The sequence below is a fragment of the Perna viridis genome, chromosome 10, assembly GCF_037379345.1.
Source record: "Perna viridis isolate PV_CMFRI_1.1 ecotype Kerala chromosome 10, ASM3737934v1, whole genome shotgun sequence".
NCBI classification, from domain to species: Eukaryota; Metazoa; Mollusca; class Bivalvia; order Mytilida; family Mytilidae; genus Perna; species Perna viridis.
This window is the reverse complement of record NC_142454.1, coordinates 18,188,884-18,215,824: the sequence shown is the minus strand read 5'-3', so window position 1 is coordinate 18,215,824 and position 26,941 is coordinate 18,188,884. Positions and strand designations below refer to the sequence as shown.

The following is a 26,941-nucleotide window of genomic DNA, read 5'->3' as shown; positions in this document are numbered from 1 at the left end:
TTAACAACAGCGATGACAGACGCCAAGTGAAGGCAATAGCTGTGATGGCCTATGGCCAGGTGAGCTAAAAACTCAAAGATAAACTATAACTATAAAAAAATCATGTTTTAAAATAGCCAGTAGTTGAAGTTGTGTTATATCAAAGGCAACAAAAATGATGATTTCAACTTAGGTCATTTGAACTAATGTTAGGGAAAATAAAATTTTAAATAAACAAAATTAAAACAATTTACCAGAAATAGGCCACATAACAATTTCTTCTTCAAGGAAACTGAGTGCTTTTAAAATGCAAAAACAATGATTTGAGAAAAAGAAAATAATGAATGTAAAATCATTAGAAGTTTTCCCAGCAGCATAACAGCATACGTGTGGAATATATGACAACGTGCAGATGTAAAAATACTTTTGGCTTGCAAAGTTCTAAAGCATGAAATGAAATAAGCAAAAAGCAATAAAATATTTGAATAACTGAAACACACATGCAAATAAATTTGATCTTATATACACTGTAAAACAAAACAGAATTTAAGGGAAAAAATTTTTTTTGACAATTTTGTGTTAAACTGATAAAATGAAACATACTATAGGTAAGGGAGACAACTTTTTTGGACATTGTTGGAAATTTCAAGGTTTTTATGGAGGAAGGAACTGAAAGTTTAACAAAATGTTACTGGACAAATGCATCTCATTTGGGAATAGTCATTTTCTTTTTTTAAAAAGCAATAAAAATAATATTAAAGATTTTAATATATTTTGGCAAACCAGGCGCAGATCCAAGGACTGGAGTAACGGGCGTACACCCCCTAAATCGGTAAGAAAAAAAACTTCGCCACTAGTTTCACCCCATAATATTTTTTGCCTTGCTTTGCACTGCCTTTAATTCAATTAATGCCCCCCTAAACTCAAACCCTGGATCCGCCCCTGCAAACAACAAAATAAAGTCACAACTGAGTAGAACTGTACATGGTAACACACGGTGAAAATAACACACAAACGTGTTGGGACAGAAGCACCAGCTAGCTACTGACCTTTTTATCAAGGGGAAAAGTATAATGCTGTAATAGAAATGGTCACATTCAAATACAATGTCATGTCACAAAACACTGACATAGAGACCATGATGGTGGACTGCTGTTTCATCAGATACAGGAAATAAAATTCAAGCTTTTTAGCTTTTTCCATTAAAGTACTGAAGTTTAATTTTCATGAATTTATCAACTTGTACCTAAAATGGCCAGATTCACTCACGAAGTATATCAACAGCCAAATAAAGGTTATAACAAAATTACGGAATTCAAAATCACAAATGGGAAAGGGAGATATTAAATGGTACAATCTTGCAAAATGGAGAATAAACCGGAAAAACTGAAATTACTGTAGCCATTATGTTCTTGACTTGGTACAATCATTTTTATGAAAAGATGGGTTAAGACAGGTCTTAGGGCTATCAAATCCTTCCACTTCTGAAGTGGCCATAACATGTAAAGTGTATGTTTGTGTTGTGCCCACAGAGTCAAAATGGGTATAACAGGATAATTATGCAAAATTTTGAGTGAATCAGACCAAGTATAAAAGTTGATAAAATCATAGAAAACTACATTTGATACTTGTACATCCAATTCAGTCATTTACCTTTGGTTACCATAAAAAAAGCTCTAATTCACAGTGCCCGATGTTCTCAACACTTTATTGGTTTGTCTTATCATTACATATTATATAAAGAAAAATAAATAAATAAATATATAAATATATAAATATATATATATATATATATATATATATATATATATATATATATATATATATATATATATATATATATAGATATATATTATTAGTTTACTAATTTCACCATATACATGTAATATATTAAAAGTAAACTTTTTTCATTTCATTTCATTTCATTTTCATTTTTTATTAATTATAAAAAGGGCAACAATTCTATCAGAATTTTGAATTAGATATACTAGTAGACTGTGCCCTTCATTTGTGTTAAAAATATAATTTCAGTATGATAGAATCAGGCACATTTTTTAAAAAGATGTGTAATTCAAGGAAAATCAACAAACATCTTTTCTTCAATATTTCTGGTCTCTATATCCTGTGTATGACAACAGAAAACAGGGTTAAATATTAACAGTGATTCTGTGCTGAATATTTCACACAACTTAAAAAAAAAAAAGTTGGTTAAAAGAAAAAGAAATACTGTGATATCACAAAATATTCGAAAAAAAATTTCAGATATTATGTAACATCATAAATTTAAACTTTATTATCATAAATCTCTCTAAAATTTTCAGAATGCAAAAATAAATCTTGATTAGTGAAAATAAATTTCTTGTTATTCTGAGCAAAATTCATAGCAGCATCTTGATTTTAAAAAAAGATAATTCTTAATTTAAGTACTTTCTTGTACCAAAATCATAGAAAATATCTGATAAAAATTAAAAATTAATTAATTTTAAAATATGACTGAGCTTTTACGTCAAAACAAAAGAAATAGCAGAAATAAAATCTGATTTCTTGTCTATTTCTTGCTTGTTCATTAGTTAAAAAACCAAAAGTGACAATCATCACAACCACAAGTCAATCTGAAAACTGTGTGAGCAAACCTTCCATGCAACCTACCATATGACTTAGTCTGGCACACGAATCAAATTTTAAGTCTACTAGCAGTTGCTGTAACTGTAACTGAACGGGGCAAAACAGATGTTTAATGGTGATAAACGCATTATGAAGAAAAAAATCTAGAAAGTTAAATCAATACTGAAAAAAAAAACTTTCAAGGAATTTTTCTCCTGTTCTTGAAACACTGAATAAAGTAATGCTATGATACTAACAAAATTTATCCTAAAAAACTGAGTGAAGACCCTTACATGCAAACATGCTCTTATGTTAAAAATATGAGACACTTTTGATAGTGAAGAGCTACTTGGAATTAAATCTCAATACATTTTATACAGTTTTAAAAATTGAGAAATCATTACTTAAAATTTTATTAAGTAATAAAGAAATGAAAAAGTATTACCACTTAATCATAAAAGTCACAGTATATAATTGAGGATTTGATAAACATGGGAAGGGAGGTAATCACAAAACAAAACCAAGGATGGAAGAAACCAAATATAACTAGGAACCTAAAATAATATACCAATAGAATATAAGGGAGAAGAGTTTCTTATTTCTACATCTACATAGATATCCTATGATAAAGCAGTTGATGGATTTGGTCTGAGCTTAAAAAAGCAAGTGCTACTTCTGAATCTACTTGTGAATTCCACAGAAATAAACCTACTACCCCCCTTTTTGAGAATGACCACATGACCTTTATTTAACCTTACCTGTACTGAAAGATTGGAATGAGGTTTGAATGTTGATCTTGGAATATTAAGGGTGCTCAACACTTGTGGAACTCTTTTGACAGTATCATCCACTTGGCTACTCTCCTGTGTTGACTCGCTGTCAGAACTTGGTTTAGCAATTATTGAGTCCAGAGAATTTGACCTCCGTTTTAACCAATTAAATGTAAATGAGTTTGATCGTTTCAGGGGACTTTCTGCATTCTCACAACTAGTTTTAGAGTCATCACTATTTTCAGAATGTGTCACTGGTGATTTTCGATGTTTTGAACTATCAGACTTGCTCAGTAAATAATCCCTATATGATTTCAATTTAGCTTTTAATGATGCAAAATTATCTCCAGATGTTTTTTCACCCGATTCTTTTTCATCCCCCTTTTTAGGAATGATGTCAAATGAATGAGTCCGTCTCAAATGGCGAGAATAATTTGATTTTGGTGAAGACTTAGATTCCTCTTTTTTGGGAGGATCAGCAGCCCTATTTTTCTTTGGAGATGTATATGATTGGCCACTTTTCTTTAGTGTTTCCTGTTCTTGTGAGGTAATGTCAACTATCACTGAAGGTTTCCCATGCAAGTGTACCTGGAATGAGTTGCTACGTCCTACTTTTTTGTTCACATTTGAACTTGTAGTATCTATTTCATTTGGAGGTGAACTGAGAACTTCAAATGAAGCACTTTTCTCCAAGCGTAATGAAGAAGTCCGTCTGAATTTCATGTCAGCTTCCTGGGCACTGCCAAAATTTGGCATCGATTGTAACAGAATAGTCAATTTTTCTGACACAGTTGCTGGAGACTCAAAATCCTTCGAGGGATTTGATGAAGTTTTCAATGAATTTGGTGGCTGGATATTTGAATCACATGACTTGGAACTATTTTCCTGTGTAGGTTCAGATGAATCTAATGTGTCATTAAATCTACGTAGACTAGAAATATCCAATGAACTAGATCTCCTGTGTTTGTAACGTTTTTTACTTTCTAACGATTCACTGTTTACTGGAGGGACTATGTGTATTTCTTCAATAGATTCTGATGCATCACCTGGAGGCGGAGGAATAACTAATGAAGACAGTACTTCGTCAGATGAGATCAAGCTATCAGCACCATTGTACATATGGAACTCCTCTTCCTCCATTGGAAATTGAAGAGATTCCACTGGGTCATCAGACACACTGGAGGTCATACATGACTCAGGTGGTGGGGGAATCATCATGGATGCTATAAAAGCATCTATGTCCTCATCAAGGAAGTCAGGGTTATCTCCCATGCTTGCTGACCTCTCTATTGGAGGAGGATGATGTTGTGTTGGTTGTTTGTTGATAGCTTTTCTAACATCTATCAAGAAAAATTACATTTTTTAAGATAATTCACACAGAGGCTACAGTTATAAATAATACACCTAAGAAATAGAAAAATCAGGTATTTGTCCCTATGTTTCAATATTAATTTTCATGGTAGAACTGCAATATATTTATCTCTTTGGTTTCTTGGTCTCTCAACAAAAATGAAAGCAAGTTAATTTAACATTTTTTATTTTATACTGACCAGTTATATGAGTTGGTATAAGATACCAGTAAGTTATTAAGTAAATCTTATAAAAATTTTCAATGAGCAACTTGTAACATGTCTGATACTTCTTACTTCATGATGCTTTATCTATGACTTATTATCATAATACATATACATGTACATGAATAGAAATTTATCAGCTATATCAAATGAAAGTCGTACTAATTTTCTACTGTGATGTTTTTTGTTAATAAACTAGAGAAAGCCTGAATCGCTCACCAAGTTAACTATTTGCTTATTTTAAAAACTTGAGGAATGAGACAGGCTAAGTTAAAATCAACTAAATTGTCAAGTGCAGGAAATGCTTTTAATAGCATTTTCATGACCTGAACCAGAATTTTGTTAAAGGCAACAATTTTTAATGTCTTCTGACCCCTAAGTTCCATCTTTAGTATAGGCAGCCATATCTATTCATGGATTAAAAATCACAACAGTCATTTTGAGCACAGTACACTAAAGAACTATTATGCTTATTTTCATTCAATGATCTTAAATGGTTTTAGAGAAGAAGATTTTCAAAGTTGTACATACAAGTGAAAAAGAAAAGAAAACAACAAAAAAACTGTTTTGGGGCCGTAACTCCTACATCAGTCAATGAATGGTTTTGAAAATATTGGCATAGGTCCTTCTCATGATGCTTAACAATTTCACTTATGCCAGAAATTTGCTGAAGGCAACGGTTTTCGAGTTATTTTAAAAAACTGTCATCTGACCCCTATGTTCTATTTTTAGTAACAGCTGCCATGTTTTTTCATGGATCAAAAATCCCAACATCCATTTTGTGTGGGATACTCTAAAGAACATATAGGCCAACTTTCACTGAATTCTGTGCAATGGATTTTGAGAAGAAGATTTTCACATGAGTTGCACATGCGAAAAATGCCAAAAAAACTGTTTCAGGGGCCTTAACTCCTACAACAGTTGACAAATTGTTTTGAAAATTTCAGCATAGGTCTGTCTCATGATGCTGAACAATACAACTCATGCCAGAAATATGCTAAAGGCAACAGTTTTTCAGTTAATTGCAAAAAACTGCCATCTGACCCCTATGTTCTATTTTTAGTAATGGCTGCCATGTTTTTTCATGGATCAAAAATCCCAAAAATTATTTTGTTCAGAACACCATAGGAAATAATCATGCCAAGTTTAAAACCTGTTAGTATAGTAGTTTCAAAGGTGAAGATTTTTGAAAATTTGTCCATGACGACGACGGACGCCAAGTGATGGCATAAGCTCACTTGGCCTTTGGCCAGGTGAGCTAAAAAGGAGGTATCAAACAATAATGCACATCTACATATAATGTTAAACCTTAATACAAAATTCATCAAAATCCATTCAGCAGTTTATGAGGAGCTGTACTCCCAAATGTGTGGACAAATGAATACACAGACTGACTGACAAAATGATTCCAATATATGCCCCAAAGTATGTGTTTGCTGGGGATAGCAGTGAAATAATGTCAGTGTTGCATGTATTACCATTATAACTGTCTCTGAAAAGCTTGCTTTAAGGAGGTAGACCTAGTGTAAGGGACATAACTCATAAAGTCGGGGATATGTTTGTATCATATTAAATTTCACCAATGCCTTTAAGTTTTTGTTTGAAGCAGAATAAAATGAAGCCAAGTAAATTAGATGCTTACATAAGATTGATGTAAAATGCTGAATACAAACGTTCCAATGATTTTTAAGAGCTGTGTCCCTTACCCCAGGTCTACTTCCTTAATGTTGGAGACCTTGACCTTCAAAGGTCAAATTATTTCATGTATTAATTCAATTTTTAGAGGTTTTTTTATACTCAAATGTATGGTGTACCTAGCTATTGATGACTGTTACTATTGCAGAGATGAACTGTTCTAACAAACTATCATAAACAGTAATGAAAAAGAAAAAAAAAATCTACAATGCTGTCAAACCACTAGTTTCTGCAAATATCTTTCCTAACGAAAATTGTAAATACCTGACACACATACAGAAAAAATATCCATTAAAAAATGTGACACCATAAATAATCTTTCGACCACAGTATTCATGGAAACATAAAATATTTTAAAGACAATTTACCATAACCAATAGGTAAGCTGGAGGTAAGAGATGGCTTCCAGGTTGTCATGGCAGCATCTTGGTCATGTGATGAGGGAGGGGGTAACAAGGTTAAATCTGTCAAAGAAAAGGTCAAGGTGAAGCATAACAAAGGTTAGCAACTGATAATAGGATTAAAGGAGGAAGGTAAGGGAATTGTTCATGCATAAAAAGAATAAAACAATTAGGTCTTCTTACTCAAGGTAAAAAAAAACTGGATCTTACTTAAGGTAAAAAAGCTAGTAGCAATTACCAAGCAAGAAATTTCGTTCACTTCATTTTCGCCCAAATTCTACTTATTACCTTATTATGAAAGGTTTTTCATTTATAGTAATTACACAAAGAACATATAGTTCTATACACATTTGATATTTCTTTTACTTTCATATTTGACTTGCAATAACATATTAAAAAATCAGTACAACATTTTTTTGTACATTATCTCCCTTTATATAAAAAAAAAAATAGGCTTAAAAATATCACTGAGTACAGCTTAAAAACAGTGGTTCATAGTGGCCAAGTGACCCATATCCTGAGGGTCACACTCCAAAAATAGAGCTTATCATTCACATAGTTCTGATGAACCACCAAGTTACTGGAATAACGTATGAGGACCTGCAATAACCAGTATTTGAAATTTTAACTGTAATCAAAAACAATTTGCAAGGAGTTTACCATTAGAAATCTCAGAATTATAAGTATATGTTACCTATTATATCAGGGTCTATAAATAATTTTCTCTCAGAGAACATCCTTGGGTCAAGAATTCCCTCTTCTATGCCTGGTGGTATTTTATCTGGACTTAGGAGTCCAAAACTAGAGGCTATAACCTGAAAGTCAGTCTCTGACCTTGGTAATTCCACTGGATTGTGAACTCCAAAACTTAGTCCATCAACTGTGAAAGGAAAAATATATAATATACTTAAAAAAAAGTTTCATAAAAATTACCACTTTTAACTTCAATTAGCTGCCTCTTTACATTATTTTTTTTAAGAGTGTGACAAAAATCAAATTCTACAGATAAATAAATAATTGAAACTGCAATTATTAAAAGAAAAGAAAAACATTTAAAGATTTATACAGAAATAAAAAAAAATTAACAAATCATTAAATTACAAAAAAAATGCATTTTAAATTGTTTTATTGATATATTAATAAATAGCTGTTATATAATTATTTAGGTGAAATAAAAAAGTAAAAAACTTTAAAACATGTGCACAAAACTGATATTGTTAGTCAAAACCTTTGTGAAATACAAAGAAATACAAGTAATTCAAACAGTAAAAACTGAGCATCAATCAAAGTTAAAATTAGAAATATTGAAATTAAGCACATAAATATAACAACCATGCTGTAAATGTCCTTTGTAAGCCTTGGGAAATAACTATTTTCCTTCAATACATAATGCCAAACCGTCCTATGAAATTTCATTGAAATCCATTTACAAGAAATGTGTACATGTGGACAGGCAGGGTGATTCCTACATACCACCCAATCTTTGTTTATATCTGCTAATTGTTCTATTCAGTCACTGAATGTAAGATCTAACACTTCATTCTTCTTTCTGTTCAGATCAGCCAATCATATTTCACTTTTCTTGACTGTGAAAGCATTATTCGAAGTTAAAATTCCAATAAATTTATCTGAACAGAAATTAGATTGGCGTGTTAGATGTTACATGCAGTGACTGAAGGGAACAGTGAGCAGGTATAATTTTAATTAGAAGGACCATATATATATACAGAATAATATTGTATAAAGTAAGGTACTTGTATGACTTATATGTGTAAACATTGTTAGACAAAAATATTGTATAGCAATATAATTTGCCCATAGACAGCAATGAAGTGTCAGCGTGCAATAACCAGAACATTATATGCAACTGAACATTTCAAAGCAAAATCAGCCTTGAACAAGAGGCTCTCAGAAGCCTGAATCGCTCACCTGTTGAATTTTGCCTTTCAAGGGCAATAAATTAAACAAGAAGTTGTCCAACAATTTTGACTAAAGAAAACTTTGATAAGACTAATCATAAGGATCATTTCAGTAAATGAAAGTCTAAATCTATCATAGTTTTCAAGACATTGGCTGAAAACTGCAAAAAAAAAAAAACCTGTCATTTTCCCGTCAAGGGCAATAACTGTTATAAGAAGGCGTCTGACAAATTTTATGCCTGAAGACTTTTGTAGTCCTAAAAATAAGGATCATTTCAGCAATTGAACGAATTTGGCTAAACCTAACGGTTTTGGAGATATATGCGAAAAACTACTGTCTGATCTCTATGTTCTATTTTTTGTAACAGTGGCCATGTTTTTCTACGGATCAAAAAAACCCCACTTCAATTCTTTGCAGGATACCTCAAGGAACACTTATACTGAGTTTTGTTTCAATTGGTAAAATAGTGTCAGAGGAGAAGAATTTTGAAAGAAATAACCTTAAAAAATAGCAAAAAACATTGAAAAAGGGCAATAACCCCAACATGGCTCAATAGATTAAAATGAAAATTTGACCTCAGATAGATCTCACCATGCTGAACACTTTTATCCTGTCAAAATTTGGCTAAACCTAACCGTTTTGGACATATATGCGAAAAACTACTGTCTGACCCCTTTGTTCTATTTTTAGTAATGGTGGCCATGTTTTTCGACGGATCAAAAATCCCCACATCAGTTCTATGCAGGATACCCCAAGGAACATTCATACCAAGTTTGGTTCCAATTCAGAGAAGAAGAGTTTTGAAAAATTGTTAATGATGACTGACGACAATGACAAACGACGATGGCGGATGCCAAGTGATGGCAATAGCTCACATGGCATTCAGCTAGGTGAGCTAAAAAAACAAACAAACAAAAAACACATTACCAGTTTTTGCACACACAAAAAGAAACCACACAGAGTTATAGAATACATAATGCTATTTGATTAAGGTATGGATTCAGTGAAACATTTGAACACTTTTGCACGATTAAAGCAAGTTCTCTTTTCAAGGATAATGACAATGCAAGCAAAGTAAAATCTTTAACTTTCTTAAGAATATGAGCCATGTGATAAGAATAAAATAATCCAAAGTCATGCAAAGAAGTTTAACTAAAAATGTTGACAAGACATTAAATCTCCAACTCAGCACTTTAAAACCACTTTCAAATGAGAAGCATAGTATGATGTAAAATTTATTAAGTCCAACTTTACTTGTGTACAATTGATAATGTGACCCAACTTTGTCTAGAATGCTTCAAGGCAAATCTAAGATGGGATGCACAGACTGATAACCTAACTGAGCCTTACATTGGACAAAACAAAATCAAAGAATTAGTGAGGTAAATATAGCATTGCATTAGTACTCACACCACCATACACCGCGGTTAGTAGCAGGCTCCACATGTCTACCTTTTTCTGGACTATTAGATGGAGCACCCCAACTGTCGCTGTCACTATCCACACTCTCCCCATCACAGGGCTGTGTGTCAGGGGGAGTTAAATCTCCTATAGTTGCTTTCTTTTCACTTTCAACTCCACTGTCTGTGTCAGACAAATCATCACCACTAGAAGGTTTAGTGTCAGAAGTTTCCAAAACACTGCCATTCTGATAGCCCTGGTCTTCAGAATCTTCCTTAGAATGGAGCACCACTGGAGGTTCCTTGGTCAGTTTTACTGGAGATATTTTGGTGCCACCATTTGAATACTGAATAACAGTTTCTGGTTCTTTACTGATGACAATAACACTTTTATTTTTAGGTTGATCTTTTACAACATTGTTATTTTCCTTGTCATCTCCAGCAAGGGAAATAACTCCTGAACTCTCTGATTCTGTTTTCAGTGGTTGTTCTCCCTAAAATAAGAATGTTGATTAAAGTCTTTAACAGAGTTTGAAATGTTTTGTACAGGTTAGAATTTAATTGTGTGTTACATAACCACATTATATAATTAGTTATATGTAAATGAAAATCTGTGTTGATAAATATCACGTATATACTGTGTACCATAAATGAACTATCCCATAGAATTTATACTTCTGAAAAGCTTGTAGGAGTCACATGAGTTCCAATCACAGACATGTTAGTCATAAATAATTGCACAAAAGAAACCCAATTCTAAATTTTGTATTTCTGTGATTCATCACAAAGTGAGCTGCTGTTTTTTTTGTGCAATTCAGTGATTGCTACAAAACATGAAATCAAATTTACTACAGTATTTATATCTCATTGCAGAATAGATCAATCATGGCTAAAGAAGCAGGACAACTAGAAACCAAAATGTTTTTTTTAAATATATTTGTAAAAAATAGTGAAATTTCAGTTTGCCAATAAGGATTTGTTATATCATTTATTATACAGAACGGTAAATTTTCCAATACAGTATGATCAGTATATTTTAATAGTGTACCTCAATACCAAGGTCTTCCTTAATCTGTTTGATATACTCATGACTTTCTTCATAGTTGGGTGGGCCTCGTCTACAGTCTACTACTCTCTGATTCTCCAGGATCTCAGTATCCTCTAGACCAATCACCTGAGACACAATATCCTCGGGATAACTCCATGGAGCTGCTATCACTCGGTGCTTGCTGGTATATACTGGGACTGTAAAAAAAAAAAACTATTTTAGGAACGAATATAGAATCACTTGTAAAAACATCAGTGACTGTTTATGCAAATGTTTAATTTCAGATTAATTAGCAATAGGTATATATCCTCAATAAAACTGCATAAAAAAAGTCTAACAAAAGAAAGACGAACTCTTTCTGAAGTCACTCACTTGCATATTCTCATAGTGAAGGTTTCATAACTAAAAACATTTTTGTGGGATAAATATCCCATGATGGTATCATAAATTTACACAAGTACTTTTTAGTGTGCTTGTAATAAGAAGTCCTTTGGCCCTTTTGTTAAGGGTAGGTGTCTTTATGATACAATATTATTGACAAGAATTAAGAGATTAAAATGACTGTCATGTTTCTATAAGGCCATGACAAAAATTGTTCTTTGCAAAACAATATGTAATTCTTAAGGAAAACAAGTAACATAAATGAATGCATATTTAAACAATAGAAAATCGATTTGGATATGTCCCTGCATTTAAAGTTTAAAAAATCTTGAAATGTTCTTTTTTATTGGAAACACACCATTACTGAAAATTTTACTTGTATTGTATCAGAAAAAGGAAGTGTATTGCATCAGCATAAACAGCTACAGAACATATCAATCATAAACAATATGACATAGTGTAAATAAAAAAAAAGTCTTGTATTGAAGAAATGTTATATATAATCAAATATACAGTGTGAAATAATAACTGTACAGAGCAACAATGCATGTAATTCAGAGGACGCTTACCCTACCGGTGCACCTGGTCCATGCTCCCAATTTTTAGCGGAGTCCGAATTGCTCATTTGATTTTGTTACTTTGTATGTATGATTTTAGTTACTCTATGTTCTTTGTTGTGTATGTCTGTTTTCCATGTCTGGTGTTTGTCCCTGGATTACATTCTTTTGATTAACATTATAACCTTGGTTCCCTTGATTACTCATTCAAGAGTACTGTAAATAGTTATAATAGTATATGAGTCCTAATATCCCAACTCTCTCACACAATGTCATACATTGTTTTTCTAGACCACCTAATTATTGATGTAGTCAAAGCAGTCTTAGCAACCTGTTTCCAAAAATAACTCCTCTTTAATGACTTTGATTAAAAAAAATTATATACATTGTATTGTATTTAAGATTGACCTGTGTATAATGACCATGATTTTGGTCTCCCATGGCAGGTCATGTAAGACAGGATAGTTCCTCAAATAAAGGTAATTCAAAAATGATCGAACTCATAATTATAAATCTGAGGGAAGAATCAAATGATACACGAAATATAAAAAAAAAAAAAAATTGGTCTGACTAACAAATGAACAAATACAGAAAAAAAGCAGTTTTTAGTTGAAACAGAAAATATCACAGAGCTGGTAAGGGTAAGATGTAATGTTCTGTTGAGAGTCTCAACTTCAAACATTCAAAACTGACATTATTCTGTTTTTTATGTCTGATATTGGAAAATTGTTGTCTGTTGTTTCCAAAATTTGTCGGTCAATGACCGGCATTTTTTACTGTTTCCGGATCCATGGTTGAGACATTCAAAACTGACATTATTCTGTTTGTTGGGAACGTCAAGATTGATGTTATGAACATCATCATTGGAAATGTTGATATTTTTTAGTATCATGGCAGCAGCCTGAGATAAGAAATTATCGTGCAGTACAAACATTGAAAAATAAAGGTGCTGATAATGAGGATTACTAACAATTGTACCATTGACTCGTCCAGATTTTCTGTATTTTTATGGAATATAAGTATCACATGGGTTAGTTTATGATAAGTCTGATACAACTGATAAACCAATAATTCATATAACAAAATAAAATGTGTCTTTTACATATCAACATATTCCATTCAAAAGGATTTTGAGTCTTCTTTCCCATGCATTGTTATCATCGTAAATCTAATGCCCTTAAAACATTTACTTTGGCCTATAAGTAAAGGTTTGAATGACCGATATATTTCATGGAGTCAACATTCTCAAACCATTGTCATATATTACCATATAACAGATAAATATTCAATAAAATATATTTCAGAGATAAGTCACTGTTTGTTGACACAAAGCTTTTATAAGAGGATGATGTTTTTAAACATACATTTTGAAAAAGGAATGATTAAAAGACAGAGTGTACCCAGTACAGTATTGATCAAAACAGAAAGCATAATTGACCACTTGGAGGATCCAATTATTTCTACTGTATGGATGAGTGAAATTATCTACATGATATTCATTGTGTTTATCAATGATGAGCAGTAAAGAGTGGAAGTCAATAAAAAATACGACAAAAGACATGATAATATTAATGCACTGTTATAATTGGAAGAGTTGACAGAGAATGATTTGATCAATTCAAAACAACTGTAATACTTTCTTCCATGATAAATGGTTCTGGCATCGTATGGTTTGGAAATGAAATCAACAGTTGAATATCAGTTACAGATCCAGGGAAAGGGAATCTAAGGGTTAAAACCCAACCTTTTTGTTCGAAATTTTTGTTCCAATTTTGTAAAAATATGGGCTTAGAAGAGCAAATTGTTAGCCCATGAACCCCTCTTTTAAATTTCGGGATCAGATCCCCTCTTTCTTCTTATTTTCTAGATCTGTCATCAGATATTGTACAGAACTGTACTGAGCATGTATTTTCACAGGCACCATGTTTAAGATAATGTGAATCAATTTTTTTGCCAAAAAACAGCTTCACTGCATAAACCTCCCCAAAAAGGGCTCACATGGAGCAAACTTATAAACATTTTCAAAACTCTACTTAAACACAGTTTAGCTTTTTTAAAAAAAAAAATTGGGCAGTAATGGAACATTTAAGCAATAACCTGCCACATAATGGTGAAAAAAGGGGATGGCAAAACTACATTTTAGATTTTGTTGAAAGTTGGTTTTAACCTCTTGTATTCTATGGTATGATTAACAACTGTGAAAAGTTTAAAACTGATCTGTTCTCAAGTTATGACCTGAAAACCATTGAGGTACAGTTTTGAAAGTATCATCTAATACTGTTAAAGTGTTAATTTTTGCTATTTTGGCAGTGAAGTATAAAAACGTAAAAAATATTTTTTTGATTTTTAACACTATATAAGGCTTATCATTTTTTGAATCTGCTAAAATTGATACCTGCAAATATGTTTACTTGACAGAATCTGCGAAAATTAGCAACCACGAAAATTAATACATTTACAGTACCTCATCATTTTGCATATTTACTATTAACATTATTTTATTTTTCTTCTTTGATGAAAACATTCATTTCTATAATTAGCCTACATTTCTGTAAGTTTTAAGTTAGATTGTCATCTAATATGATTTGTCATACATTCTCATGTAATTCAGAAATCTGAGTAGTAATTATTCAGATGTCCTGACAGCTCCTGTATTCATAAACAGAATTCTCCAAACTTTGATGTCTTTTTAACTTAGATCAATGAATATTTTATGAGGATTCATGACGTTCTATTTCAATTATGGCAGATTTCCAATACTTTATTTACATTTTTGACAGTTTTCTATAGTTCTGACTAGAAGACAAGGAGTACAAAAGAGTAGAGCTTCCACCGTCAGAAAGGGTGAACCTTACAAAAGACATGTCGTAAAACCACATGGTACAGAAAATGGAAGATAAGACACACATTTCTATAAATCTATACACAGAATGGATGTTATTGTCTAGACAACAGCACAATCTTATATACCGGTATGAAAAATGGAACAATGATTTGCTGTTTGCACTCAGTGGTTAGATTATTTGATTGATAATGATTAAAAGTCCTATTGCAGATTTTTCATGCATTTTAGGATGAGAACAATTTAAGAATTGAACAGGCCCTGCCTTGTACTACCTCAACACGCTCAGCCAGATTATTTTTGTGCTAGCTCAAGGAGGCATGCCACTTCACTTGTCACTTACAATTCTGTGAGCCAATCAGTCATCAAACTATCCCCCTAAATACAGTGTGCTTGATGTAGAAGCATTGACTACCAATTTTTAAGTCTTTGGTGTGACTGGGATGAGGATTGAACACACTGAATTCAGGAACTATATCAAAACAGTGGACTTCTCAACTCAAAAATTGACCAATCATATCAATGAAAATCAAAGATTTGAAAAAATCTCTATGGATTTGAAAAAAAAAACTAATTTAGGATAGGATATAATCAGGTCCTGAACCCTTGATGAATTTCTCTTATAAGGGTCATATCATGAACCAAGCTATCTTTGTGACAAAAAGCAATGTTAACTTTAAAAAATTATAAAAAGGAAGAAATAAAGTCAACGAAGGAGAGGGCATTAACATTTCAAATTCATAAGATGTGTTGAAATTTGTAAAGATATATCTTAACATGTATAAAACTTACAACTAAGGTCATAGATATTAGACAGTGGCAGATCCAGGGGATTTTGTTGGAAAAGTTTGTTACTAATTTGGGCAAAAATGAGCAAAAGATAGCTTTCAACCCCTATTTTTGTTAAACAACCCTTTTCAAAGTTACGGGAATGTTAACAATAAATTCTGAATTTACTTTCTTACTCCATGTTGAGGCTATCTTAATTATTGATGAAAGACAAAGCTTTCTCAACTTAAAATAAATAAAAAAAAAAACGTCTAAGAGTTGTTTGAACCAAGACAGTCAGTAACAATTTGGAATTTTAGAGATCTTTTTAGACTTAATTGAACTGTCAGCTTGTACAACTTTGATAGATTAATATTCCATAGCTATTTAGAATTGTAAGTCTCCAAATGAATCTACAAAACGTAACAATTGGTGGCAGCATTTTTGAGTAATTGTGCTTAGTGTGTATAATGGAAAGACAGACAGACAGACAGACAAACAGAATAACACAGGTATACCATAAAATGTCTAATCTAGAAAGGTGGGTGTTAAAAATCTAAACAAACATGTAAATGTAAACTGAAGTGAAAAAGGTATCATTTCTAGAAATTTTAGATAAATTTTCAGCCGATTGTAAGGAAATTATGCACTAGACTCCTAATTATTCATTTTCAATGCAATACTATTTTGAAGAAAAAACATCACCAATAGAATTTTATTTCTAAATTCAACTGTAGCAAACAATAAAACAATGTAAAAACATTTTTTTTCATGTTTCAATTACTTCCAGATTCTTAGAGAGACTGGTACTTTATTGAAACCTACGAGGTGTGAACTTTGCTATTTCCAATGTTTCAAACTTAAACAATTTTAACACATTTCTAGGCTTAACTTGTAGAAGTCCGTGAATAATTTTCTACCAAACTGATGTGTTTATAGAGAAATTCTACTAACTGTCACGAAAACAATTTATACACAATGCATCAACACTTCACCCTTGTTAAAAGGTTTCTTACATGGAAAGAGGAAATGCATAAACTATCAGATAAGGTTTCTTATATGGAAAGAGGAAATGCATAAACTATCAGATAACTTTTCCAACAAACAAAAAAAATTTTCCATCGTATGGCATACCTACAGAAAGAATGTGTTTAAATATAAAGCTGTTGTGAAGAATAGTTGCTGAGAAAAATGTAATGAAAATTTCAATACTCAAAATATGTCAAAAACAAAGTCTTCGGTAAACAGGAAGTTGATGTTAAATTTAGGAAAATTTCAATTACTTTCAAATTATGTAAAAAAATAAACAAAGCCCTTGGTAAACAGGAAGTTGTTGAGAAAACTTTGAAGGAAAAAAGTATTACAGAAACACAGACAAGGGTAAAATATTATACCCCCTCTATCCAGCGGAGCTGGGGTATAAAAATTAACGATTCTCTGCAGTTAATTACATGAAGACTCTTTTGGAATATCTGTCTTTACTTACAAAACAATAGCTGATTTAAAGTAGAGACAAAAAGATCTCAGAAACTCTGATAGGGGGAGATGTGTTGTTCTGATAAAACTTTTACAGAGAAAACAAACTCTATGCCCTGCAAATCATTATAGTAGACATCGTAAAACTTCTATGTCCCATAAGGGAGATAACTCACCTAATGGGTCAGCAGTCTGTTTACTTGCAGGTTTTTCTGAAAGACTTTTCTGGGCATCTACAAATATCTTGTAATATCCTTCCACCATTGTAACAAAGTTCTGAGTGTCTTGTTTCAATAATCCAATGTTCAGGCTCTAAAAGATAAACAAGTAATGCCATGACAATCATAAGTAGTTTTTTTTTTAAATTAGAGATGAGAGTAATGAGAATAGATATGGTAAATATGTCAAAGAGACAACAACCGGGATGAAAAATATCACCTAAAACCTATCCATGGGTCTTCAATTAATGATGAAAAAACCTTGACACCACAGGGTAGACTGCAGCTAGCCCTAAAACAACATTATACACAAGTACAGAGAAATAGTTGCCCCTGTATGCTCCAGCAAAATAAAAGAATCTGAAAGTATTTAGTAAGCATATTGCTTACTAAATACCTGATATAAAACCAAACAGACAAAATGACACTGGAAAGAGTAATCAAGGGAGCCTAGGTTATAGTGGTAATATAAAAGAATGTAATCCAGGGACAAAGACCAGACATGAAAAAGACATATACACAACAAAGAACATAAAGTAACTAAAATCATACATACAAAGTAACAAAAGCAAATGAGCAACCCGGATTCTACTAAAAATTGAGAGTATGGATGAGGTGCACCAGTAAGGTAAGCATCCAAGTGTTCAAGTGTTCATAATGATTACCCTAAAACGTTTGTATAGTACATGTGGCGACTTTAATCTTGTAGCAACATAAACCGTTCTAGAAAGAGCAATCTAAGGAACTGAGACTCTTGCGGAAATCAAAAGAATGCAACCCAGGGACAAAAAAAAAAAAAAAAAAAAACAGATATGGAAAACAGGCAAACACAACAAAGAACATAGAATAACTAAAATAATACATACAAAATAATAAAGGTAAATGAGCAACTCGGACTCCACTAAAAACTGGGAGCATGGACCAGGTGCACCGGTCGGGTAAGCATCCTCTGCTTTTCTAGAAACACCAAAAATGCACCAAAACATGTACTACAAGTGACACAAGGTATATCATACATGGATGTCATATTGTAACTGAAAACAAATTTATATAGAAATGAATTTCTTCATTAATAATCTAGAATAGACCAATTTATTGTACATGAAAAATTATTTAATGACTTCATTTCAAAGTTTGATTAAATACAAATAGTGGAGATCAAATTATCATGAAATCCAGTCTTGAATCTATACAAGATATTGTTACCTTAAAAACTACTACAATAAACCAAGACTGAGAACTACAAGATATGGCATGAAGAGCTTCAGGTATGGGGCAGCTAAGATATAAAACTCCCTCACCAACCATCTTGAAATTTCACAAATTTGGCAATTTCAATAAACTTATTTATATATGGTCCTTCTTGGAAATTTGCTCCTGTAGCCTTTGTAGAATAAATTGACTTTTCTCTGGGCTTCCTCATGGTTTTCAGGTATTTGTCTTGTAAGAATCATGCAAAATCTGAAAAATGTGGTACACCCCCAAAAAAGGCTACATATTTTTTAATTTTGTAATCAAGTTGTTTTATGGGTCAATATTATGAAATAGTAATTATTCATTCAAATCTGCCTGCTCTTAGAAGATAATCAAAGTTGAAAATCTGATAGACTCTATTGTATTTGAGTCATTTACAGAGTTATCTCCCTTAATTTTAAAATCTACAGTGCATTCTATATAATTTTAATCTCCTAAGAACAAAGGTGAAATGAAAAACGAATGTTAATTTCTGTTTACTATGCTAATTCAAACAAAATATCAAAAATAAAAATATGTAGGCTTTTTACTCATGAATCACATTTTGCATGAATCTTAGCTGGAGTACTACTTAACTACTAATAGCTTCTTGTTTGCTTCAATATTTTGCTTAGTTTACTTTATATTCAAACTCTAGTGCTAATTTTACATTGTCTAGCAATCAGCAGATGCTCATTTATTTATTTTATATTTTAAACTTTATGGTTTGGTTTTATATTTTGCATTTTTAAGTATATCCATGCACTGTCTTGTGTTTGACAGGATGAAAGTTCTCTTATTTATTTTGTCTGTGCTGTGTTTTGGTTTGCTTGTGTTTTATTATTGTCTTTTGCTGTGTTTTTACAAAAATACCAATTAGTTTATGAGCTTAAAAGAACTCATGTTTGTCTTGTTAATCTTTAAATACCATATGCAGACTTTAAACAAAATATACTTTACTTCAGGCATGGATTCTGGCATGGGCATACCTGGTGGATGTATGAAATCTTGATTTTTCACAAATTCTGTCAAAATCTGTTTTGTCTGACTTCCAATGCATTTTATTATATTGACATCACCCCTATTCTTAAATCCAGGACCCACCCCTGTACTTACTTTCAAATTCAAATTTCCAAATAAGTTGGATTTTATGTGCATTTACTACTTGTAATTAAAGTAACCTTAAAAATATAGAACTTCAACTTACCTGTTGATCTTCCCCATTCAGAGAAATTTCCACTTTTTGCATATTTTCCCTCTCTTTAGCCACTTTCATTCTCTTAATCTTGTCAAAGTCAGCTAACAAGGACAGCTACAAAAAATATCACAATGTCAATTAATGTCAAAACTTTCATTGTCAATACAGGTAATTGTCTGATAATCCGTTAATTGTTGTACAAGTATAAATTACCCTTTGCAAAAATCAATTAAGTAAATATGTTTTGTGAGGAAAGTTTATTTTCTTCTTTCTTCTGTATAGGATTATTTATCTTTCATTTAGAATTGGTATGTTTTTTTTAATTGACCACCAGGTGTGATTAAACAGGTATTTGTCCAGGAGTTCCTACTTAGGTGTAAAGAATAAAACATTCTAGTGAAAAATACATGTTCTTAAAATATTTTAAAATATAATGAGTTTACAGCCGATGAAAATCACTGAAATTAAAGTTATGAGTATATACAGTATTTATTCTTTTAAGTACCAGTATACAAACAAATTTCAACAAGTGTGAACTTATGTTCTTCTCTAGTCAATGTGTGCTACATGCTTGTATGATTAACTAGTATATGAATGCATCTTAGTTGTGGCAACTGGCATTTTTTATCTATATTTTTTGTATTTCCAAAATATTCATATGTGTGCTACATCATATAAATATGAATTACTTGACTAAACTAGAAATTCTAAGAGAAAGCTTACAGAGAATACCCTTGCTTAAAATGGAGTTAATATTTAACATTCAAGAAGTAACTCCCTTTTCAGGCATTAAGCAATAGTTAATTCCTTACATACATCTATAAAGTTCCATCAAAATCCTTTGAGTGGCATAAGAGAAGTTGCCTTTATAGGGTTATGAAACCTTTAACTGTTTACCATATGAAACCATTCAGACAGATTACCATCCCTTCCAGTCCTCAGACAATAAATACATTCCTTCATAAACTTCTATATATGATACCTAATCTTACAAAATTTCATCAAAATCCCTTATGGATGTTCACTGCTCTATTTAGGAATATCAAGGATTTCAAAGAGCAGTAAAATCTTTAAATATCTTTCATACTAGAACTAATTAGAAACATTTGATGGGTCAGTATGCTCATTTTTAAGATATAAGCATATGAAATTTTGGCAGGAAAAGGATTTCTCTTGATTATTTATAGGTTTTGTCTTAGTAAGTTTTATCTATCAAAAACTCAGAAGAAATAACAAGGATATCATAAAAACTTCTCAAATCACATTTTAAGGTGTGTAAAATGAAGGTATAAAAAGAAAGTGGGGGTCACTGAGCAACAACAAAAAAATATGCCATGAAATGGATAACAACCAGAAGAGTCAGAAAATCTCACAAAAATGGCTGAAAATGAGCAGCAAACATCCTTAAGCAGTTTAGGAAGGGTTACATTTTATTCCTTCAAGATATTTTTATAGCTAACCTGGGAGTTAACCATAAACAGAATGAATATATAATATCTTACATTGTATGTTTTAATGTTGGTTATGAGACTGATCCCTGCTTTAGGTCCTACTAAAATCATTGCTTCTGTTTTCTTATCCTGCAATAAAAATTGTAAAAAAATGAACATGCAGAATTTACAATTAAGGTTGACATAATATACTCCAAGTACTCTCTTTTCTTAAGAGAACTATTCATCTGTATGTTTTAATAAAATTAATATACATAATGGGTAATACTATCAGCCATGCAGGTGTTTAAATAAATATTGAAAACAATTATAACCAGCCAAATTTGCATTTTCAATAGTTTCAGAAAAACAAGCAAAATATCTTATGCAATGATGGTTATTAACAAACATTTTAATTTTATTCATTGATAAGCCGTCTGATTGGTTGATTCTCTTGGGGCAATATATGTTATTTTGTATAAACTAATTTAGTACTATGACATCATTCATGTTGATTGGTCTGCATTGCCCATTTAAATAATCCCAAATCAAATAAAGTTTTGATATAGGATCAAATTTTAATTGAGACTGGAATCAATTTTAATATAACTTATAAGGATTGTTTTTAATTTTAAAGTTGGTTATAAATCTAGGAAAAAGTTATTTCATTTACTTGTCAAAAGTGAAAAAGCTGTGGCTCTGCTTGGAAGAAATAAAAGTGATTCAAAGTGTAGGAAATTTTGAAGACTGAAGAGTTAAAAATGAGTTCAAAACAATAAAAAAAATTGAAATTTGCTTCTTTCCATAGTCCTAGGCATTGAACACATAAGTACAAACACCTTGACAAAAAATTAATTTAAATTCAATAAAGGAGGGGACATTGACAGACCTGAGGGTAGAGGGGCTCCAGTAATTTCTATTTTTTTCCTTATATAATCAAAAAACTTTTCCATCATAAAAGTGTCTGAGCCCCTAAAGACCCCTTGGATCAGCCTATCAATCCATAACAAATTGTACTGACTGTTTTAACAGAACATTTCCAAGATACTGACCAGTAGTGTTACCATGAAAACTCTAGCACCAAATGTTTTCTGCTCACTGACAATCTTCATGTAATGTAGTTTGGCTTGGAGTGCTGTAAGGTGTTTTTGACCAGGAGCTGTCAGATTTTGGTTTACTTTCATTTGCTGAGTTAGCAGTTTCCTCAAATCTTTCCCTCTCATTGTCGATCGCTCGTAAACAGGAACAAATTTTTCTAACCCACATTCTTTCCTGAAAGAGACATTCACATTTAAAGAAAACAAAACCATGGAGACAAAACTAAGCAATGAAAAACTATTGCCCACCTCAGCTTTTTTTAGGTCAGAACCTTGAAATGACATATGTTAAGGCCACTTTGGTTCTCTGTTTTTGACGAATACTGATGAGGGAGGAAGGTATTTCTTTTACCTTTTTATTGCCCATTAAAAGTGATGAGATGTGTGTTTTTGTTTCATATTTATAGAAAAGCTAGTTAACATGGGTAATGGCTAATGAGAGCCTTAGAAAAACAAAATCGTTTTAAGTTAGCATTAGAAAAGTATACCCACAATACAAATGTAGACCTTAATTTACATTACAATTTACTGTATATTGTGAACGTGTCTTTATTCCTGAATATCAATTTTGATGATTTGTTCAAAGTTTGTACTAGAGAGTTAGACGTTGAAAGCAAGTCATAGCATTATATTGAAAATAAGCTCTAAAGGATATAACTTTCATAAAATTTTAGGGATAAAAATTTCAAGGTCATATGCACAACTACGTATTATTTTCTTACTACATACCAAATTTCGTGATATTCTGTTTAGTTTGACAAAAATGAGGACAGACGGACTGATGCATGGACAGACAAGTCAAAAACATCATGTGAGGTATAACTTACTGGTAATTCCACTGGAAACTAGAATTGTGATTAGGCTGAAGAACATAAATGACAGACTTGTCAACAATTATTGCATCGCAGTATTAATATACGATTTTTTCCCCAAAACATTTGATTGTATTTGAACAAACTGCTCATTTCATAGAGAGTCAATCAATAATAATACTTAGCCTGAGGAACCTCCATTAAGTTAACCCTTTTGATGGAATAGTATAAGCAAATCTTTCCATCAATCTTTTTTATGCCACCTCTCACGTTGTTATTTTACAGATGTTGCCAACATTTCAATTAAATTGCTCTCCTAACACAAAAAGCTAAAAAAACTAGCAACTTGAGGCAATTTACCCTATAAATCATAAATAAAAAATGTAATTAAAAAACCCACTTTGCCACACTGAAATTGAGTTAGGAATTTTTATGAGATAAAAACCCCCATCACTTACTCTATAGCTTTCAGATTGATTTTCCCAGAAACGTTATTGGACATGGCATGCTGTTGAATCTGTAATGCTGCTAGCTTCAACACTGTATCACCCTTCAGGTCTGGAAATCTCTCATTTACTACGTCATTACAACACTGTGAAAAATTAAGAAAGCATATATTAAGTATGTAAGTCACCAGTTGCACAAAGACCATCAATGGTCACTAACATTTCAACACAGTTCCACAGCACCACAGCCTTTCAACAGAAATCAGTCAGTTTATTATCCATCCAAACCAGTTACAAACCCATCATTAAAATTACTAGAATAATTGGAACAATATTTTTTCTTCAAAATGTTAACAAGCATTAATTATATCATTGCATGGTCAAAAATGAGGCACCTTTCTTATGATTACAAAATAAATTTGGTTGCCTGAATTGAAAACTTCTCTAAGCAAAAAGAAGGGGTAATGTGTCATCATATGGGGAAAAATCTTCCTTTCATATCAATTTATTTATTCATGTCTTGAAAAACATTTTTATACTTAGTCGGCAAAATAAATATGCCATTATTTTATATGAAATTTTGTATTCAAAATTTGATGCGAAGACAAACTATCAAACTTAATTGCCCAACCAAAGGACTGGCCTACACGTTATAACATTTTCAGCACTGATCAAAATGATATTTTTAATTTAAACGCACATTGTCACACTTAATTGGTCCTTATAGTGCATAAGCATCATAACCCACTCATTGCAATATATAAACAAATGTGTTATCTATTAAAATTTCATGTTTTCCTTTAAGTTTTTAAATATTTGCCAAATCTCCTGCTGTGCTTACAATTATGTAAGCAATTTAATATTTCTAAAGGCAATTTCCCCTTGGAATTCCAAACTTAAATGTGATATCATAGTAAAAGTTATTCTATGTTGATAAATGTGAATAATCTCATTTATCCTACTCCTCATATGGAAATATTTCAATTTCTCATCAACAATAAATCACTTGACTGGTTCCCTAATCAACAGAAAACATTAAACATGATCAGCCTTGAAAATAATCAAGGATAAAACTACTGAATTCATAAGCATTTGAGATACTGCAATTGGAAGTTTCAAGAAATTCATTATAGTATATGAACTCCATTCATCAGAGAGAAGTTAAAATTGAATATGTCCAGCATTCTATGAAATTAATGATTGTACCTAAGATTACAATTCAAAATGATAAAATTTGAAAATAATCTAGGTTTCAACTTCATGTCATAACCCTTTCAAATTTCCTATTTGGAAATTAAAGTTTTACAAAAAGCATTTAACCCATATTACATTGCAGCCCTCAGCAAATATCATTGCACAAAGATCTAAAAAGTAAATATTCATCAGTTGGACATATAAAAAAATGAAGAAGTCTATTTTCATCAGAAAATAAAGCTTTAATAGAAAGCCAGACAATAAGCAAACAAACAGGACCTTTTATATACTTGCTGATGAAAACTGTCAAGGGGGAAATGACACACAGAGTTGTTCAACAATATTAATTCCATTTACTGATGAAGACTGACTCATCAAATTTATAACAGGCTACTAGTATAATAGATTAAAAAAGTTGACATGAATTCTTTTTCATTTTGTAGGGTAAGTTTAAAATCTATACAAGTAATAAATTGTGAATTAAGTTTAAACATATACCGATTCTTATACTGTACACCAATTTTTGCATTTTGTGATGTCAATTCAATTTCTCAGCCTTAAAATTTTGCAAGTAACACTTGCTCAAATATGTTTTCCATATTAAAGGGACTTAATCATGGTGACTTATTTTTTTCTTGCTCATTATATTTGCAGATATAAATTACTAAAGGAAAACAAGTTGATTTTCATTACTTGTACGCAATTCACAACATACAACATTATAAAGTGATAATATTTAAACTTTTGGGTTTACATTCACATATCTATCATAGCTTTTTATAAAAAAAGTACAAACATGAAGTAGCACAAATTGTCGTGCTAGGTATACCTCCACTCGTACTGGAAGTTGATATTGGAGAGCAACTAATATCTCATAATACATATGGCTCATCTATATGAAGCAACACACCAAATTTGAAATGAATCCATCCATTGGGAGCTGAGATATTTGCAACAACATGAGAGATGGACAAAGAGATTCCAATATACCACCCATTCACTGGGAGTAAATTGCCATAAATAAAATTTACATACCAGGAACAGTTAATAAATTATTGTAAGCATTAATTATAGCAATAATAATAATAATAATAATATTTTAATTTTGCCATTTTGAGAAAAATCCTACAGCAAAGATGTTAAAAATTCCACAATATAAGATTATACTATTGTGATTTTTAAGTCTGTAGACTTTTTTTTTTGGCAATAATAAAAGTATTGTAATAATATCAGTAATTATTTGATTTTACCTTAATAAAATCAATAGGTAAATATAATAAGGACGAAGCGTCAGTGACGTCTAACATATATAGATGCTCTGACACATGACTGGCTCAAAATCGTTGTTGGAATTGACTTATTTCAGAAATAACCTATGCAATAAGGAAGTGATATATAGCATGTCCTGTAGGGATGTAAGTATTGTAAATTTCCATTGGTCAAAACATCATCCTCATAACATAACAATGAAGTGGAGCTTTATCAAACTTTAAATCAAATATTTTATTAATACAAAAAGCTCTGTACCTCTTTGGTAAAGCCTACAATCATATTAACCCTGATATAACAACTTGATACAAACCTGAAGATAGAAATACTCAAATGCAACAGGGTCTTCTTTCAGCAGATCATACGGATCACGTGGCACAAACATCACACGGAACAAGCAACGGAAATGACGAGCACCAGGTTTAGATGCAATCTTCAAAATATCATAACAAGAAGGTTTAAATTACATTCTTTTGATTTTCGCTAGAATCTTTGTTCTCTCGACAACTCTTTAAATTAAATCTGCACTTATTTTGAATATTTGAAAATAATAAAATAGGTAAATCATTCTGTCATCATCCATGGCTGAAAGAAGGGGTTTAATAAATATATTTTGTCTTTTGGAATTA

At 31.6% G+C, this 26,941-nt stretch overlaps 1 protein-coding gene across 11 annotated transcripts in view; it reads right to left on the bottom strand.

Annotated features, from left to right (window-relative positions):
- The window catches only part of LOC148604806 (uncharacterized), a 98,401-nt gene that overhangs the window by 8,954 nt on the left and 62,506 nt on the right, over positions 1–26,941 (bottom strand). For 4 of the 11 annotated variants that reach the window (XM_088550534.1, XM_088550536.1, XM_088550539.1 and 1 more), the window contains 13 exons: positions 26,626–26,745; positions 23,862–23,995; positions 22,547–22,766; positions 21,567–21,644; positions 20,074–20,178; positions 17,592–17,727; positions 11,392–11,588; positions 10,354–10,837; positions 7,718–7,903; positions 6,991–7,086; positions 3,342–4,693; positions 2,629–2,691; positions 1,029–1,055 (listed from right to left, as the gene is read on the bottom strand). In XM_088550534.1, coding sequence (XP_088406660.1) covers positions 1,029–1,055; positions 2,629–2,691; positions 3,342–4,693; positions 6,991–7,086; positions 7,718–7,903; positions 10,354–10,837; positions 11,392–11,588; positions 17,592–17,727; positions 20,074–20,178; positions 21,567–21,644; positions 22,547–22,766; positions 23,862–23,995; positions 26,626–26,745 — 3,198 coding nt within the window. The remainder of the gene's footprint in view (positions 1–1,028; positions 1,056–2,628; positions 2,692–3,341; positions 4,694–6,990; positions 7,087–7,717; positions 7,904–10,353; positions 10,838–11,391; positions 11,589–17,591; positions 17,728–20,073; positions 20,179–21,566; positions 21,645–22,546; positions 22,767–23,861; positions 23,996–26,625; positions 26,746–26,941) is intronic. The other 7 variants (XM_088550540.1, XM_088550543.1, XM_088550541.1 and 4 more) reach the window with 5 other exon arrangements.